This window comes from Siniperca chuatsi, linkage group LG22 (assembly GCF_020085105.1).
Source record: "Siniperca chuatsi isolate FFG_IHB_CAS linkage group LG22, ASM2008510v1, whole genome shotgun sequence".
NCBI classification, from domain to species: domain Eukaryota; kingdom Metazoa; phylum Chordata; class Actinopteri; order Centrarchiformes; family Sinipercidae; genus Siniperca; species Siniperca chuatsi.
Window position 1 is genome coordinate 24,620,512 of NC_058063.1, and position 18,117 is coordinate 24,638,628.

An 18,117-nucleotide genomic window follows, 5' to 3' on the forward strand; every position below is an offset into this window, starting at 1 on the left:
TTGGTTGGCCTCAAGGAAGTTCTGGCACCGTTTGATGACTCAGGATGGAAAGCCGGGCTTGGCTCAGGCTGTGTTCAGCAGGGGATGAGAACTTCTGACCTTAACTGAAGTCAAACACATTTTTAGTGGGTGTTGGCCTCCACCAGCATTGTCCCTTGTCATTGATTCTGTTTGTGGTCTTCTTGGACAGGATCTCAAGGCGCAGTTTGGGGAGGAGAGTGTTTGGAGACCTCAGAATTGCTTCTCTGCTCGTACTGTTGGCTTCATCAGACCGTGACCTTCAGCATGCACTAGGGCAGTTTGCAGTCAAGTGTGAAGCAGTTGGGATGAGAGTCAGCACCTCCCAGAGTCTGAGACCATGGTTCTCTGCAGAAAACAGATTCCTGCCTCTGGGTTGGGACTGAATTGCTGCCCCAAGCGAAGGAGTTCAAGTATCTCAGGGTCTTGTTCACAAGTGGTGTGGCATCAGCAGTAATGCAGGCGTCGTACTGGACTGTTGTGGTGAAGCAGGAGCTGAGCCAGAAGACAAAACTTGCGATTTATGTTCCAACCCTCACCTATGGTCACAATCTTTGGTAGTGACCGAAATAATGAGATCATGGATACAAGTGGCTGAAGTGAGTGTCCTCCACAGGGTGGCTGGACTCATCCTTAAAGATAGGGTAAGGAACTCAGACATCCAGAGCTTGAAGTAGAGCTGCTGCTTCTTCATGTAGAAAGGAGCCAGTTGAGGTGGTTCGGGCATCTGATCAGGATGCCTCCTGGACCCAGAACATGCTGGAGAGATTATATATCTCATCTGGCTTGGGAATCCCCTAGGAGGAGCTGGAAAACATTGCTGGAGATGAGAGATGTCTGGACAGGGGCGGACTGGCAACAAAAAGCAGCCTGGGAATTTTCTGGCAAGCAACCCTAATTTTATACACAAAATTCAAATTGACACAACGAATCATTAATTAAAAAAAACGCTATCTGTTAATATGTATTGTTTGTGTTTGGCTAATATAAAAAATTATGAAACTAATTTACCAAGGTTTTCCTCCACATGTTTGTGTGTAGAGAAAGCCAAATTTTAGTTGTCTGACTCGGCATCTGAAATTCCCAGATGACCAGTTATTAGTTGTATTCAATCAATAAGACCAGATAAGAGCGCAAAACATATCCATGCTTCAATTACTTTTAAACTCTATTGTTCAGTGTCACTGGCTGGTCGTCACACATTCCTGTCTCCATAGACGATTAGAAGATAGTTTGGTGTCAGAGTGTAAATCTGATATTTAGTTTGTCTAAAGGTGAAGCTTCATGTTTTTATTAGACAGTTTAACAACAGAGCGGAATATGGACAGATATCATGTACAATCACTGAATATATTGTGGCATCACCTGGGGACATGTAGTAGAGGAGTGCTACATTCCCATACAGCATTGGCTGCCTCATCACAAAATGAAAAACAAAATCTCCCAGAATACCTCACCACTCAGAAAGGTGTAGTTGCTTAAGCCACCTAATTAAAGCAGGACTTGGGAACCTGAGGAGAACCAGAACAAAGGAAGCAGAAGGACAGAGAGCACATGGCTGGAAGGAGCTGGGAAGTGGATGCGTACATGAAAATACCTTAAATTCTAAGGAAGATTCAAGGAGAAGAAGACACGTTTATCTGGGCAACTTTATGTTGAGGACGTTTTGGGAGTTTGTTGAGTTTTAAAGAACCTTTTTCTCCTCTGGGACGTTTTAAGTTGGACCTTGGACTTTGAGTTTGATTAAAGACATTATTTGAGTTACCTGTTGATAACATGTGGACTGAAGAATAAAACTTCATCTTCTTTTGAACCTTCTATTTGTGCCTGTTTTTTCAGTTATATTGCACTGCCCCACCCTAGCCTGCCCTGGTGACCCAGACCGTTCTCATTCCCAGGGTGTCAAATACCACTGTTTTGTCACACCCCTCAGCGTCATATAAATACACAAGGTACCCTTTAGCGTCTGTATTAGATGTACAGGGCTGCCAGAAAGCCTTTCTAAAATCAGGTGACATAATGTGAAGAGCGACAAAGTCTGCTTTGGGAGGAGGAGGTGGGGTGGTTAGATAGACCAAACAAACACAGGACTTTCACTCAGGAAACCAGGGTTCTTTAAGTTATGTTTGTTATGTATGGTCAAGCAAAGGAGCACCTTCAGCGGAAGACTCATCCCACCAAAAAGCACCACAGAGCGCCACAGGAAGTCATTCCTGCCTGTGGCCATCAAACTATTTAACTCCTCCCTCTAAGGGTTAGTCTGTATGACCCTAAGTCACTAAACTGGACATTGATCATTAACATCTCCGCCATAATTGAATAATTGTGCAATATTCTGTGTACTACTCCGTGCAATATTAGTTTTCCCATGTTAGTTTTTCTTATTTATTGTTATTGATATTATATACCTCTATTACTCTCGACAGTACATGCACCTCTGCTTATTACTTATTACTTATTTTGTTACATTGTATTATTATACTGCATTATCATCATCAACCGGTAAACCCACTTGGTACTTGACACTTAGTTTATCTTATACTTATACCGACATGATACTTAATTTATTTTCTGACCTGTTTTATAGTGTTTTATAATGTATCATATTGTTTGCTAGTACTTTCTCCTGTGTGCACTGACGTAAAGGCAAGCTACTGTAACAAAGAGTTTCCCTATAGGGATCAATAAAGTATTTCTGATTCTGATCTGATTCTGTTTCATGTCACGTGACTTACGTGATGTTTGTCACGTGACTTCTTACTGCCTAACAAATTGGTGTTTTCCCTAAACCTGACCAAACTTTTAAGTGACGTTACATCGATTCTGAAGGCGTATCCTACTACAACGGTGAACTTCCTGTTTTGATAAAAAACTGAAGAAAGTGAGAAGAAACTGTTACAATCATGGAAACAGTGACATGTTTCATATAGACATCAGATTATTGATAACATTAAAAGCAGGATCAGACTTACTGAGACATTAATGTGAATGTAAACATACTCTGGATCATGTCACTAGTCAGCTGGATGATGTCACCAGGTGAAAGTGGTGTTCAGGTAGATGTTGGCTGTGTCATCAGAGTGGTGATGACATGTCCTCTCGCTCCCTCTCAGCTTGTGTTAAGAGTGTTAGCATTGTTGCTATACTTAGCGTTCTTAGTGCTTTTAGCATTAGCTAATGGAGTCAGTCAGCATTAACGTGAAGATTTAGAGGTCAGAGGTCACAGCAGTCAGCTAGGTTCAATCTGTGTGATTGGTCACAGTCTGGAGACAAAACAACAGTGACATATTTAATATAATATAAACTGTCACATATTTAATATAATATACAGAAACTGTCACATATTTAATATAATATACATACAAATTGTCACATATTAACTGTCACATATTTATTATAATGTTCAATTAAATTTTATTTATATAGCGCTAATTCATAACAGAAGTTATCTCATTGCACTTTTCCTATAGAGCGGGTCTAGACCATACTCTGTATAATATTATTTACAGAGACCCAACAAATGGTCACTTATTTGATATAATATCTCTCTCCACTGTTGTTCGTCCAGCATAGTTGATGAAGACCATGACACATGTCATGATGTCAGGTTTTGGTGAGTGTCTGAACAGACCAATCTCAGCCCAGACTTCTCTGTGGCACACTGGATGGTTCTGGGAGGATGCAGAGCTCTGAGGTGCAGCCACAAGTCTTTTCTTGGCAGATTTGCTCTGCTGCCTCTTCAACACAGCACAGGAGTGTCTCCTGCTCTCACAGAAGACTGCACCTTCCTGGATTTTCTTCTCCAATCAGGTCGGTCCTGGGGTTTCCAGCTTTTTAGGTCAAATCCAAAGCTCTTCAAGGAGGCCTTCAGGGTATCCTTGTAGCACTTTTTGGGACCACCTTGTGCTCACTTGCCATTTTTCAGTTGGGCAAAGAAGACTTGTTTTGTCTCGTGCAGGGCATTCAGGTCACATGGCCAGTCCATCGGAGCTGTGCCTTTGCATGCTGGGAATATTGGCCTTGCTGAGGACTTCATTGTTGGAGATTCTGGCTTGCCCCTTGATCCTCAGCAGTTTCTTCAGACAGTTCAGGTAGACATGGTTCAATTTCCTGGCAATACGCTGGTAGACTGTCCAGGCTTCGCACCCATACAGAAGAGTTGATAGTATGATGGCCTGGTAGACCTTCAGTTGTGTCTCCTGCTTGACGCCAGTCCTGTCCCATAGAGAAGCTGCAGTGACCTTGACAATCCTGATGTTAACTTCATCATCTATGTGCACAGCACACTTTCTAACAGATTGTGTTTACTGTATATAGCATTTTAATGTAATGTCAATTGTTTCTTTGATCTTTGGCTCAGGCAAAAGTTTCAAAAGCCAAATTAATTAATTAAATTAATAAGAAAATCAGATGAGGTGTGGAGGTATGGAAGGAGTCAGTGGTGTAACATATGTAAACCTAAAGTAAACTGCAAAGGTGCAGAGGCCATGAGGAGATGTTGAGGCTGCCCAGCAACAGAGAGCTTCGCCTGGGAGAGCAGCCCTTTGGTGCCCTTAACCACCCCCACCTGTCAGGTGCAGCTAGGTGCTCTGATGACCGCAGCAGCACAGGACTTGTGGCCCGTCACACCTCAGAGATCAATAAAGTCTGTCTGGAAATCTGACTGGCAATCGCATGGCAGAGCATCGCCACAAGACTGTGTGTATCAGGTAACGCTGTGGGTAGTTTTAATTTAAGAGTTAGTGTTTTTTCTTTATAAAGAAAAAACAGTTGTACCAGCAGGCATACAGTAGTGCACAGAAGCAGTTTCCCTGGTTAACACGCACAGAGTGTGGAGCGCACGTCTGCCTATCTATTCACATGAGGAGCGCAGTGCAACCCCGCGGATCCAAGCGAGTAGGGTTAGGCTTAGGCTGTAGTTATCCTATTTCTCATACTATCCTGCCATTCACTCCTCTCACGCATGCTCACTGATATTTCCTGCTGTCAATCGTGACATCAGCTGTTGTCATCAGCTGGTCTCATCTATCCAATAGCACAGCAACACACCTTCTTTGTTAACCTATCATCTTACTTCCGTCAGTTTAAATATGATTCTCTCTCTGCCTTCAGTGCGTTCATGCAACTGTTGTGACCTCCACCTCGCGGAGTCTAAGCACCAAAGACTCTCTGTCAAGAACATCACACGTCATATGTTTCAATAAACACTATCTTTACTTCATTTACTTGTCTCTCCTGATTGAAATACACACTTGTGTATCCAGCAGGTTGGACTACGGTAATGTTCTTCTACCTGGTTAAACAAAAAGTCATAAATCAGTTAAAGCTGATTAATAATCTGCTGACCAGAGCCTCGTTTCACAAAAGCATCTTCAGATGACGGGAAAATACATCTTATTAACCATGTGAAGTCTAAGACTCGTAAAAAGGTTTTTATTCTCTGTATCAGTCTGAAGATGATCTGATATTAGCTGAAAGTGATCTTTAAACCTCAAACGTCTTTAGTCTGACTGTCAGAATGTTTTATGGTCATTATTTATTGCATTTAATCATTCATTTTATTTTTATTTTATTGGAAGACTGTCAGTCATTAGTTCTGGTTCTCGTTAATGAATTTGGATTCTTGATACAGACAGATGTTTATGATGGTAACCGCTGTGTTGAAGGTGCTGAGTGTTTAATCCTGAGCTAAGCTACACAGTTAAAAATACACTACACACACACACACACACACACACACACACACACACACACACACACACACACACACACACACACACACAGTAACACACAGAGAGAAGTCAGTTCACTTTATCTCAGTACTGATCTATTGATCACCATCATTGAATTGTAATTGAAATTGAAATGATCAATAGATAACATACAGGAACATTCAGTCAGAAAAGATGAACCCGTATGCAGATGATGACAGTTTAAATGATCTCGTTTGAAGCTGCTTTGTGTCTGTCTGATTTTTGTCTGTATTTTTAAACTTCCCTCATCATGAAAACTGAGTTTTGTTTGTTAAAGAGGAAGTGATGTCACCACATTGTGATCAGGTGACCTTCATCACTGTAGAAACAGGTTTTAATGATGGTGTGTTCAGGGTCCTGTCTGACAGAGTGGTTTCCATCTGCAGCAGGTGAACGTATTTCCTCTGATAAAGCATTGATTTGTTTTTAAAAGTCTGTTGTGTTTGTGAACGTCACTCCGATCTGATTTATATTCATAACAACACATCAATGACTGTTTTCATCCAAATAAACTACTGTGAGACATTTTCACACTGAACGCAGCGCAGCGTTTTCATTTTCCATTCTAAACTGAAATAACATGTTTCTATTGTTAATTATTTCCTGCAGGTTGCCAGGATGCAGCTTCCTAGGTGGTTGCTAGGGGTGTGTCTGTGGTTGCTATGCATTACGGAGGTCTGGACAGCAACCTTTAAGCTGGCTCTGATTGGTCCGTGGTCATGTGACCCCATGTTCTCCCGGGCAATGCCGGCGGCAGCAGCCAACCTGGCGTTGTCACGGTTACGGAGCGACAGCGGTCTGAGCAGAGGATACTGGTACGATGTCAAACTGTTGGACGAGGACTGCTCTGCCTCCAAAGGTTTGTTAACCAATCAACTAATGGGCTAGATGATGAATTAATTAATAAGCAGAAACATTTATTTAAAGACTTTAATAAGTTAATCAAAAGTATTGTTAGATTTGAAATGTTTTAAACTGTGTAGTGGCAATTCTGCGGAATAAAGAAACATTCAAGGCAACCACTTGTCTTTCTGTAGGTTTACTTCAAGCGTCTGCAGACGGACTCACAGTAGCAAAGCATACATCAGTATAATCTGTGGGCATGTGTCGGCGTTTTTGTGTACCCGGCAGAAGCGTCGCTAGAAACTTCGTCTTAAACCATCATAAATTGATATTTTATCGAGTTTTTAAGCCAGGTTTTCTAGGCCACACTGCTTTCCTGGCCACCGCTTTACCTATATGTTCTAACTTGGAAAAAGTTTTCAGTCATCGGACGTGTGGATCTTAAGTAATTTTAAGCTGGCTGCAACTCCACGTGGTTTACCGGACTGCCCCCACTGCTGCTAGCTTAGCTAGGTTTGTTTTTAGCCCGGCGGCTAGGCTAGCCGGTCGGTTTTACCAAGGATTTTAAGCTTGTAGCACTTTTATGGACTTTACTGTGGACTTTAAGCTCTGAAGCACTCTCACGGACTAAATGATGGCTGAGTGTGGATCTTGTCACCTTACCGTCTCAAAGCTGAGGAAAAGTATCGCCTGTCTGGAAGCCGAGCTCAGAGAAAAGACAAGCTCATCCTGGAGTTCTCCACCGTCGCCTCGGCCCAGGCAAAACACCTGGCGGTCTTCAGCTCCTCTGGCTGCGCAAGCCGGAATGCGACCATCCCATCTCACTCCCCGGACTGCTCCACCCCAGCACTGGACAATGATCCCACTCTTCCGTGGCTCGGCTCCATCATCACTGGCGCCCCGGAGCATGAGGCCGCTTCAGCTAAGCCTGATGACCCGTGGCTCCTCATGGGTGCGAAGCACAAAGCCATGGCCATTTCTACCCGTGCCGAGCCCCAGTGGATGCACGGTCACTCGCCGGGCGGGGTGGTGAGAAGGCTCCGGTGAGTTCGACTCCACGCCAACCGGAGCACTGGACCGTAGCCTGTAAGGACAGACATGGTGCAAAGCGCCCAACTCCTCCACCTTCACATCGGGACCTCCCGCTGGCCAACAGGTTTGACATCCTGGATACGCAGGACTTTCCTCCACTGGAGGGACGCCCCCATCTTCCAGCAGCCAAGTATTCCTCCTCCTCTCGCCGCAAGTTACTGAAAGAGGCCGTGATCAGGAGAAGCTCTGGGGTCTCATTCGTCCTGAGACGGCAGCGAACACCTCTGCTGAGGAGGATGCCGCCCCTCGCCGCAGCAGTCCCCGGCCACAACTACCCCAGGGACGGCTGATGGGACTCGGCGGGCTCCACGATCATCGACTCTGCCTCCTCTCATCCCCCAACCACGCTGATCGTTGGAGACTCCATAGTAAGGAATATCCGCCGCTAATGCGCCACACGCTGCTTTCCCGGAGCAACGACCCCGACATCCTCGAAAAGCTCCCGGACTTCTGGCTGCACTCCCGATGTCTATCACGAAAATCATAGTCCATGTCGGCAGCAATAACACCGCCCGTCAATCTGATCTGACGAAAGCAGACTTCATCCGCCTCTTTGACCTGCTCAACAGCACCGGAAAGCATGCTTTCATTTCGGGTCCAATTCCTACACTGGGTCGGGGAATTGGCCGTTTTAGCAGGATCCTCAGCCTTACCTGGCTCCAGTCTGTCTGCAGCACCCATGACGTTGGTTTTATTCACAACTTTAACTTCAAATTCTGGGATCGTTCTTCCTTGTTTGCACGAGATGGTCTTCACCCAAACAAGTCAGGTAGTCGCATGCTGGCGGCTAACCTGCAGCACGCTGTGCTGTCCTCCTCACGTAGTTGACTATTTACATCACCTGTTTCCCCTCGCTCTTCTTCTTCCTCTACTCTGCCCACAATAAACAGCCACGTACTCTGCTGTCACTATCCCCCCCTTGTGGACTGATCATAGTGCTGCTATCTGGAGCCCGGCTGCCTCTAGTGCCACCTTTAACATTCCTGTGGTAATTTCGGACAGGTCCTTAGTGCGAAACAGACACAACCGACACAGCGACAATAATAACTTAATAAAGATCCGGGCCAGAACCCGACCTCCAGTCTCAACATCAAATCTGAACCAGCACAGACTTTTTAAGATGGCTCTCCTGAATGTAAGATCCTCTCTAACAAAACGTTTATTTTAAATGACTTTATCTCTTCCACTGAGTTAGACTTTATGTTTTTAACTGAATCCTGGCTACATCCTGGTGATCACAGTCAGCTGGCTGAATTGTGCCCTCCTGATTATGACTGCTTTAGTTGCCCTAGGGTCTGTGGTCGAGGTGGGGGCCTTGTTACTGTCTATAGGAAGCATTTTAAGTGTGACCTCATAGCTTGCAATGATTTTTACTCCTTTGAAGTGCTCATGTTTAAACTTGGTGGCCCCCTCCCAGTCATATTTGCTATTATATATCGCCCCCTAAACCAGCTGGCTCCTTCTTGTTGGAACTCCTGAGTTTTTATCCAGTCTTGTGTTAAATTATGATAGAATTGTTCTTTGTGGTGACTTTAATATTCACGTTGATGACTCCTCTAATGCCCTTGCTGCTGATTTTTAAATATCACTAACTCTTTCAACTTACAACAACATGTGTCTGGCCAAACTCATTCCCGTGGCCACACCTTAGACCTAGTCTTTACTTTGGGCCTGAAAACCCCATCTGTGGAAACCAGGGACATGTTTGTATCTGATCACCTATGCATTGTTTTCAATTGTGAATTAGAGGCTGCCAGTTCTGTCTTATCCCGCTCTAAGTACACACGCGCCCTTAATGAGCATAGTGCCTCAAAATTCTGTACACTGTTCAATCCTCCGGGCAGTGTGTTTCCCGATTCCTCCAACACCAATGATTTGGTTGATTATTTTAACTACCAGTGTTCTTCAACCTTAGATCTCATAGCTCCTCTTAAAAATAGACAAAACTCAAAGACTAGAAAACAGCCATGGTTAAATGACAGTATTGAAGCTGTAAAAGAATTGCAGAAGAGCAGAACGCAGATGGAAGAAATCACGTCTCCAGGTCCACTTTGTGGCCATGAAAGAGTTATTACGCCTTTATAATAGGATGGTGAAGGATGCAAGAACATGCCATTTCTCTGCACTTATCTCTGCCCATCAGCACAACCCCAGATTCCTGTTTAAGACTGTGGATCAGTTAGTTAACCCAGCCTCTCCTTGTGCCCCTGCTGAGTGTGATGCTAATTGTGAAAAGTTTCTTTTGCACTTTGCTGGTAAGGTGGAGTTAATAAGATCTGATATCACCCCCAATCCTGCCTTTTTAGATGTGGATCACCCGCTCAGGGATTCTTTGAGCAATTTTTCTGCTGTTACTCTGCCCGAACTCGCAGACATCATGTCTCTTATGAGAGTATCCTCCAGCCCTCTGGACAAAATCCCAACTAGGTTTCTATTGGAAGTTATGGATTGTATTGCGCCCCTTTTACAAATTATTTTTAACAGCTCGCTGTCTACTGGCTGCGTCCCTGATTTCTTTAAAACAGCTTGTGTCCAGCCAGTCTTAAAAAAACCTGGGCTTGATCCCACCCTCCTGGATAACTACCGCCCAATATCCAAATTGCCTTTTATTTCGAAGATTCTCGAAAAACTTGTATCTAAGCAGCTCCTTGCTGCTGTGGAAAACAATAATACCTTTGAAAAGTTCCAATCTGGCTTTCGTCAACACCACAGCACTGAGACAGCCCTTCTCAAAGTCACTAATGACCTTTTAATGAATGCAGACGCAGGCATGTGTTCAATTCTTGTGCTGTTGGACATAAGTGCTGCCTTTGATACAATTGATCATGGCATTCTTTTAGACAGACTGAGGCACTGGGTGGGCATATCTGGAACTGCACTAGACTGGTTCGCATCTTACCTGTCTAATAGGAAATTCTGTGTTAGCATTAATAACTTCAAGTCATCCTTTTCCCATATCAAGTATGGTGTGCCTCAAGGTTCAATTCTGGGACCAATATTGTTCTCCTTATACATGCTTCCCTTGGGTGATGTAATCCGCAGACATGGTATTTCTTTTCATTGTTATGCGGATGACACACAGTTGTACCTCCCTGTCAAGCCCACTGACCTTAGTATGCTGAGTTCTCTGCAGGACTGCCTGTCTGACATAAAAATTGGATGTCGATAAATTTTCTTCAGCTCAACTCAAATAAAACTGAAATCCTTGTTATTGGGCCCCAACACATCACTAAACAAATACTGCCATCCACTGGTAACCTGTCACAACATATCAAGCCTGTTGCACGAAATCTTGGTGTCCTGTTTGATAGCAATTTATGTTTTGAGCAACATATCACTAAGCTTGTCCAATCATGCTTCTATCACCTCAGAAACATTGCAAAAATACGATCTATTTTAAATCTTAGTGATGCAGAAACTGTTGTGCATGCTTTTATCTCCTCACGCCTTGATTATTGTAACAGCCTGTTCACTTGTCTTAATCAAAAGCTCTGATACGACTGCAGACTGTACAAAACTCAGCTGCTAGGCTGTTAACCAGACCAAGAAGTATGACAACATAACACCTGTTTTAGCCTCTTTACACTGGCTCCCTGTTGGTTTTAGGATTGATTTTAAGATCTTGTTGATTACTTTTAAGGCTCTTTCATGGCCTGGCCCCAGATTATATTTTAGACCTTGTAATCCCTTATGAACCTTCACGTAGTTTGAGATCTTCGGGCAGGGGTCTCCTGTCTGTTCCTGAGTCCAGGATGAAAACTAAGGGGACAGAGCTTTTGCTATCAGGGCCCCGAGGCTCTGGAACAACTTGTGAAGAAATTAGATTGTCTGAGTCAGTGTCTTCTTTTAAATCTCGTCTCAAAACACATTTTTATCTGAAAGCATATCCTGATTTTACGTGAACTGGCTGTTTATTTTACTGTTTATTTTATTGCTTTTCTGTATTTCATGTGTTTTATTTCTTTATATTTCGTCATTCACTGTGTTATTTTACTTTTCTTGTTGTGAAGCACTTTGTACTTTGTTTTGATAAGTGCTCTATAAATAAAGTTTTATTATTATTATTATTATTATAATCTGCTCTGAATGAGTCCAGAGGGAAAGGATCATGTCGTAGTTAGGAATACTGAACCCAAAGTGCAGAACACACAACAGAGCAGAGCAGGGTGAAAAGCAACAGATTTATTAGATGTAGAATTATATATATCTGTGCCAGAGTCCGACGTAGTTCGCAGTCGTGCTTTCTATCGCTTACGGGGACTCGACTGGCTCGGGTCGAGGAAGGAGAGGCGACGTGGCGGAGGGAGACTGAAGACAACCGGTTCTGGTCTGGCAGACTTAGTGGATCTGGGCTGAGCCAGGCTATGGATCCAATTAGTGACAGGCTCCGCGGTTGAGTACTGCAGGTCTGGAGAGGCAGCTAGCTAGTGTAGCGTAGTGCTGGGTGCAGAGGCCAACATGACAGAGATCCGAGGATAGACTGAGGCTGAGATCACCGGCGGAGGGTACTAAGACAAAAGCTAAGATAAAACAGAGTCAAATTACTAAACATCAAGACAGCGGAAACAAACTGATCACTTAGCTGGGTAGGAGCCGTAACGTGATGTCGTACGTGAGTACGGAGATGATCTGAGGTGATTGATGAGGTGATAGATGACAGGTGTGCTGGTGATCAGCAGGCAGGAGATCAGGAAGCCAGACCAGAACGAACACACACATACACACACACCACACCACAGGAACGAACAGGGGACAGCCAGGAAAACACAAGGAGGGGAAAACATATGGAACACACAGGGATCAGGGGGGACCTAGAGGTTGACTATAACAGATCATTAGTTATTTATCCAGTCTTCAGGGTCAGGCTCCTCAGCCCGGGGAGAGTGTCCCTGAAGTCTGGACATAACAGTCAATAGCATGTTTTATAGTTCCATATCCTCATTATCAATGAACTGTTCTCATCACGCAGTCCAAACAATCATACACAGATCAACATCAAACTGTTGGACAAGGACTGCTCCACCTCCAAAGGTTTGTTTACAGTTAATTAACAAGTAAACAAATTAACTAACAAGCACAAACCTTTATATAAAGACTGACGACTTTAATAAGACTGAATTATTAGATAATAATAAGACTAAATTCTTTAAGTTGAAGTTGTTCAAACTTTATATGGATTAAAGCGGAAAGACAAATTCACATTTATTCCACTGAAACCTGTTAGTCTCATTTCTCATTAAAAGTTTTGTTATCTCCTGTGACTCTTCTTCTTTGGTTTTATTTCAGCTCTGACAGAACTTGGGGACATGGAGGGTTATGGCCACGCCTACATTGGACCCTTTAGCCCCGCCCTCTGCCACGCTGCCTCCTTATTGGCTCAACACTGGGAGGCTGGGCTTGCCTCTCCAGGCTGCCTGGATGCTGATTGGCCGAACCTGCCGCCCATTACTCCACCCAGCAGAGTCCTGTTCACTGTCCTCAGGTTCTTCCGCTGGGCGCATGTTGCTGTCATCTCAGGTGAGGGGGAGTGACGCCACTACATGGGGCATGGTCTAACATGACAGGTAATGTCACTGCAGGGCCGTGGTTTAACCTGACTGTGTTGTCACTGCAGGGGTGTGGTCTACCCCGTATTTGACTGTGTTGTCACTGCATGGGCGTGGTCTAACATGGTGAGTGATGTCACTGCATCACTGCATCAGACTGTGGTCTAACATGAGTGGTGACGTCACTGCTGGGGGCGTGGTCGAACATGAGGGGTAATGCCACTACAGGGGGCGTGGTCTAACATGAGGGGTGATGTCACTGCATGGGCGTGGTCTAAAATCAGGGGGTGTGGTCTCTCTCTAGTAGTCATGCTGCTTCTCCAGTTTTCAGCCGAGTTACTGAGTCAAATTGGAAACATCTAAATTAAATGTTAAATGTGGTATTTAAACTACTATTATGATATTAAATGTTAAATATCTTACTGTAAAACAAAATTAACTTTTTATCTCAGGTTTATGTTTTCAGTTCTGCTTCACTGGACTGAAGATTTTGTGTTTCAGGTTTTTAGAAACCTGTTTGACTTATTGGTGTTTCAGGAGATTTACTGAATATCTGTTGTTTTTTCTCTTTTTAAAATGCTAAAAGTGATTTGCATTGATGCCTAATCATTATTTTTACTAAGCTTATTTTCCACTTTATAAATAAAGTGTGTTAGCTCCATCTTTTATTTTTTTCCTCTCATCTCGTCACAGAAAATACGTTTTTCAGGAACTATTCGGCAGAGCGAAGAGAAATAAATATAATTCAATCACATGATGAAATAACTAACAGATACAAAAACAAATATTACAATGACATCAAAATAGTAATATCATGACAATAAGACGGTGTAGTCCCTCATTCGTCCAGGAGTGTTCCATCGTAGAAAAGGTTTCAGTCGTAGTCATCTGGACACTGTTTTCAGAATCAAGTTCTCAGACCATTTCCACAACTGAAAATGACTTCCGGATGGGAGCCGAAACGTCTTGATTCTGAAAACAGTGTCCAGATGACTACGACTGAAACCTTTTCTACAATATCATGACAATAATAAATAACCAAATTGTTTGACTCATAAATGAGACAGTTTAGAAATATGGTTTATAGTATATTTAACACTATGTGGTGTATATCTTTTACACATGAATGATACTGTGACATAATAATCTGTATTTTGACCTCTTATTATTTGTGTTTATCTTCTCTCACTCTGTCCTTCCACTTCCTATTTGGTTATCAGCTCCATCCGACCTATGGGACAGCACCGGACAGGAAGTCGCCTTGGCGCTCAGAGCTTTGGGCCTGCCGATCGGTCCGGTGGTTACCATGGAAACAAACAACAGGGGCGGACCTCGGGATGCGCTCAGAGTGATCAGAGAGGCTGACAAGGTCAAAGGTCAGAGCTGAAAGATGAAATCTTATCATTCAGGTAAAAAAGTTTAAAATGGGCAAAACAAAGTGAAACATGAAGCTGCAGTCAAAAATAAATGTTTCACTCTTCATATAAAACAGATCAGAGTAGATTCACAGTAAAGTCCAAACATGATGGAAAATCTATAATTGATTTTCATCCAATGAGAAACAAAGCAAAAGATAAATAATGGTGAAGTCACTGTTATAGATAATGATGAAAACACGAATCAACCACAGTAGCTCATTCAACAGATGGAGAGAATTGTGGGATTTGAAAGGATTCAAAACGGATCCTGATTTGGCCCTCTTCCTCCTAGACAGGTATGTAATATGTCTGTTTTATTGTGTAATCCATGGAGGTAAAGGTCACGGTGGACATTAATGTAATACAACGGGGGCTTATATCAGGAGCCAGCTGAAGGGCATTTTATGTTTGCGGGAGGTGTTCTGGGCATTCTGCCGGGAAGACCCAGGACAGCTGGAGGGATATCTTGCTGGCCTGGGAACGCTCGGGATCCCCGGAGGAGCTGGAAACCTGGGAGTCTCTGCTTAGACTATGCCCGCGACCCGCCCGGATAAAATGGATGGAAGTTTATTTAGTTTCACCATCGCTGAGCATCAGAATCAGAATCAGAAATACTTTATTGATCACCATCCATCAGAATCAGAAATACTTTATTGATCCCCGAGGGGAAACTCTTTACTAACTACTAAGCAAAAAATATAATACACTATAATACAAGTCAGATAAAATAAGTAACAAGTTTGTATAAGTATAAAATTTAAATTAGTGTGAAGTACAAAGTGGGTTTACCGGTTGATGATAATAATACGGTGTAAAGTAATAGTGCATGAACTGCCAAGTTAAGTGTAGCTTATTAAGATTATAATGAGATGGAGGATATTGCACAGCAGTAATAGAGGTATGAATAAATATCAATAAATAGGGAATTTTAAAGAGTATATTGCACAGGAGTATTATCCGGCAGATGTTGAAGGACCTCAGCCTCCTCAGAAAATAGAGGCGGCTCTGGCCCTTCCTGTAAATAGCTTGAGTGTTCTTAGCCCAGTCCAGTTTATTGTCCATGTGTACTCCCAGGTACTTGTAATCCTCTACAATGTCCACACTGACCCCTGGATGGAAATCGGGGTCACTGGTCCCTTCGTAGATCCACAGCCAGCTCCTTAGACTTTGTCGCATTGAGCTGCAGATGGTTCTGCTCACACCATGAGACAAAGTTCCCCACCACAGCCCTGTGCTCAGTCTCATCACCACCGCTGATGCATCCCACCACAGCAGTGTCATCAGAAAACTTCTGAAGGTGGCAGGACTCTGTGTGGTGGCTGAAATCCGGGGTGTAGATGGTGAAGAGGAAGGGAGAGAGGACAGTCCCCTGAGGAGCCCCAGTGTTGCTGACCACACTGTCCGACACACAGTGCTGCAGGCGCACGTGCTGTGGTCTGCCAGTCAGATAGTCAACTATCCAGGACACAAGGGGGGCATCCACCTGCATCGCTGCCAGCTTCTCACCCAGCAGGGCTGGCCGGATGGTGTTGAAAGCACTGGAGAAGTCAAAAAACATAATCCTCACCATGCTTGCCAGCTTGTCCAGGTGGGTGTGGATGTGGTTCAGCAGGAAGATGATGGCATCCTCAACTCCCAGCTGGGGCTGGTAGGCGAACTGAAGGGGGTCCAGGAGGGGTTTGACCATGGGCAGCAGCTGTTTCAGCACCAGTCTCTCCAGGGTCTTCATTATGTGAGAGGTCAGTACCACAGGTCTGTAGTCCTTGGAGCCACTGGGACGCGGCGTCTTCGGCACAGGAATTAGGCAAGATGTGGGAGGAAACCTTTGAAGACTCAGGCTCAGCTTGAAGACATGTTGAAGGACTCCACATAGCTGGGGGGCACAGGCTTTTAGCACCCCGGGGCTAACGCCATCGGGCCTGCAGCCTTGTTTGAGTGGAGTTTCATCAGCTGTCCTCTCACCTGGTCAGCAGTCAGACACACAGCTGGGGTTACAGGCGGGGGAGAGGGGGAGTCATTAGTGTGAAGAGGGCCATTAGCCTGATAGCTAGTTGAGGGGGGAGTAGGACTCTCCCAGGAAAATGGAGGAGGGAGGAGCAGTGGACTCAGAGGAGTTTGAGGGCCGACAGCAGCTGAGTTAGAGGGGGGATGAGCAGGAGCCGGTGTGTCAAATCGTTGGCCCTGTCCAAGCTGCCTTCAACTCCTCTCCTGCCAGTCGGTTTGAAGTCAGTGATGATCTTCATGCCACTCCAGACCTCTCTCATGTTGTTCTGCTGGAGTTTCCGCTCCAGCTTCCTCCTGTACTTCTCCTTGTCCTGCTTGATCTTCACCTTCAGGTCGGCCTGGATTGCCCTCACCTCCTCCCTATTACCATCAGTAAACGCCCTCCTCTTGGCATTCATGATGTCTTTGATGTCCTTTGTTACCCATAGTTTATTTGGATAACAATGGACCATCTTAGTTGGGACATTACAGTCCACACAGAAGTTAATGTAGCCAGTAATGCACTCAGTGAGCCCATCAATGTCCTCTCCATGAGGCTCACAGAGTACATCCCAGTTTGTCACCTCAAAACATCCCTGCAGTGTCTCATAGGCCTCCCCTGACCATCTCCTCACTGTCCTTGTGGTCGCAGGCTGCCTTTTAACCAGAGGCACTTAGCAGGGTTTGAGGGGAACCAGGTTGTGGTCTGACCTACCCAGAGGGGGAAGGGGGGAAGACCTGTATGCGTCCTTAACGTTAGCATACAGCAGGTCCAGTGTCCTCTCCACTCTAGTAGGACAACTCTCACACACTGGCTGAAATTAGTCAGTGTTGTTGAAACACTGACATGGTTGAAGTCACCCGAGATTAATATGAGTGCACTCGGGTGTTGAGTCTGGAGTTGTGCTATGGCGGTGTGAATGGCGTTGCACGCCGATGCCGGGTTAGCAGAGGGGGGGATGTAAACAGCCACAACAATGGCATGTGAGAATTCACGTGGCAGATAATATGGCCGGAGTCCCACAGCTAACAGTTCAACGTCCGGGCAGATACTCTGCTTGATAGTAACGTGACCAGGGTTACACCATCTGTTGTTAACCAGAACAGCAAGCCCACCGCCTTTCCATTTACCGCTCCCGGTGTGATCCCTGTTGGCCCGAACAGTCTGAAAGCCGTCGATGGAAACGTTATGATCCGGGATATCCTGGTGTAGCCATGTCTCTGAGAAGCACATTAAACTACACTCACGGAACTCCATCTGACTCCGGGCTAACGCCGTTAGCTCGTCCATTTTATTCACCAGCGATCTCACGTTGCCCATTACGAGAGAAGACAGACACAGCTTAAATCTCTTGTTCTTAAGTCTCTTTTGTCTGCACCCCTCTCTCTTCCCTCGCCGCTTCGTTCCACCTCTGCATCCTCGGTGTGTCCTCCTCCAGATCTCAGTGGAGACATCGGTTGTCC

The 18,117-nt window shown here is 44.6% G+C and overlaps 1 protein-coding gene across 2 annotated transcripts in view; it reads left to right on the forward strand.

The window, feature by feature from the left end:
• Positions 1 to 18,117, forward strand: part of LOC122870596 (retinal guanylyl cyclase 2-like) — a 49,185-nt gene that overhangs the window by 4,386 nt on the left and 26,682 nt on the right. Inside the window, exons 2-4 of one of the 2 annotated variants that reach the window (XM_044184905.1) lie at positions 6,381 to 6,630; positions 12,993 to 13,223; positions 14,473 to 14,628. In XM_044184905.1, the coding sequence (XP_044040840.1) occupies positions 6,390 to 6,630; positions 12,993 to 13,223; positions 14,473 to 14,628 (628 nt within the window). In that variant the 5' untranslated portion in view covers positions 6,381 to 6,389. Of the gene's footprint in view, positions 1 to 6,380; positions 6,631 to 12,694; positions 12,738 to 12,992; positions 13,224 to 14,472; positions 14,629 to 18,117 lie in introns of those variants that run through there. The other variant, XM_044184906.1, reaches the window with a different exon arrangement.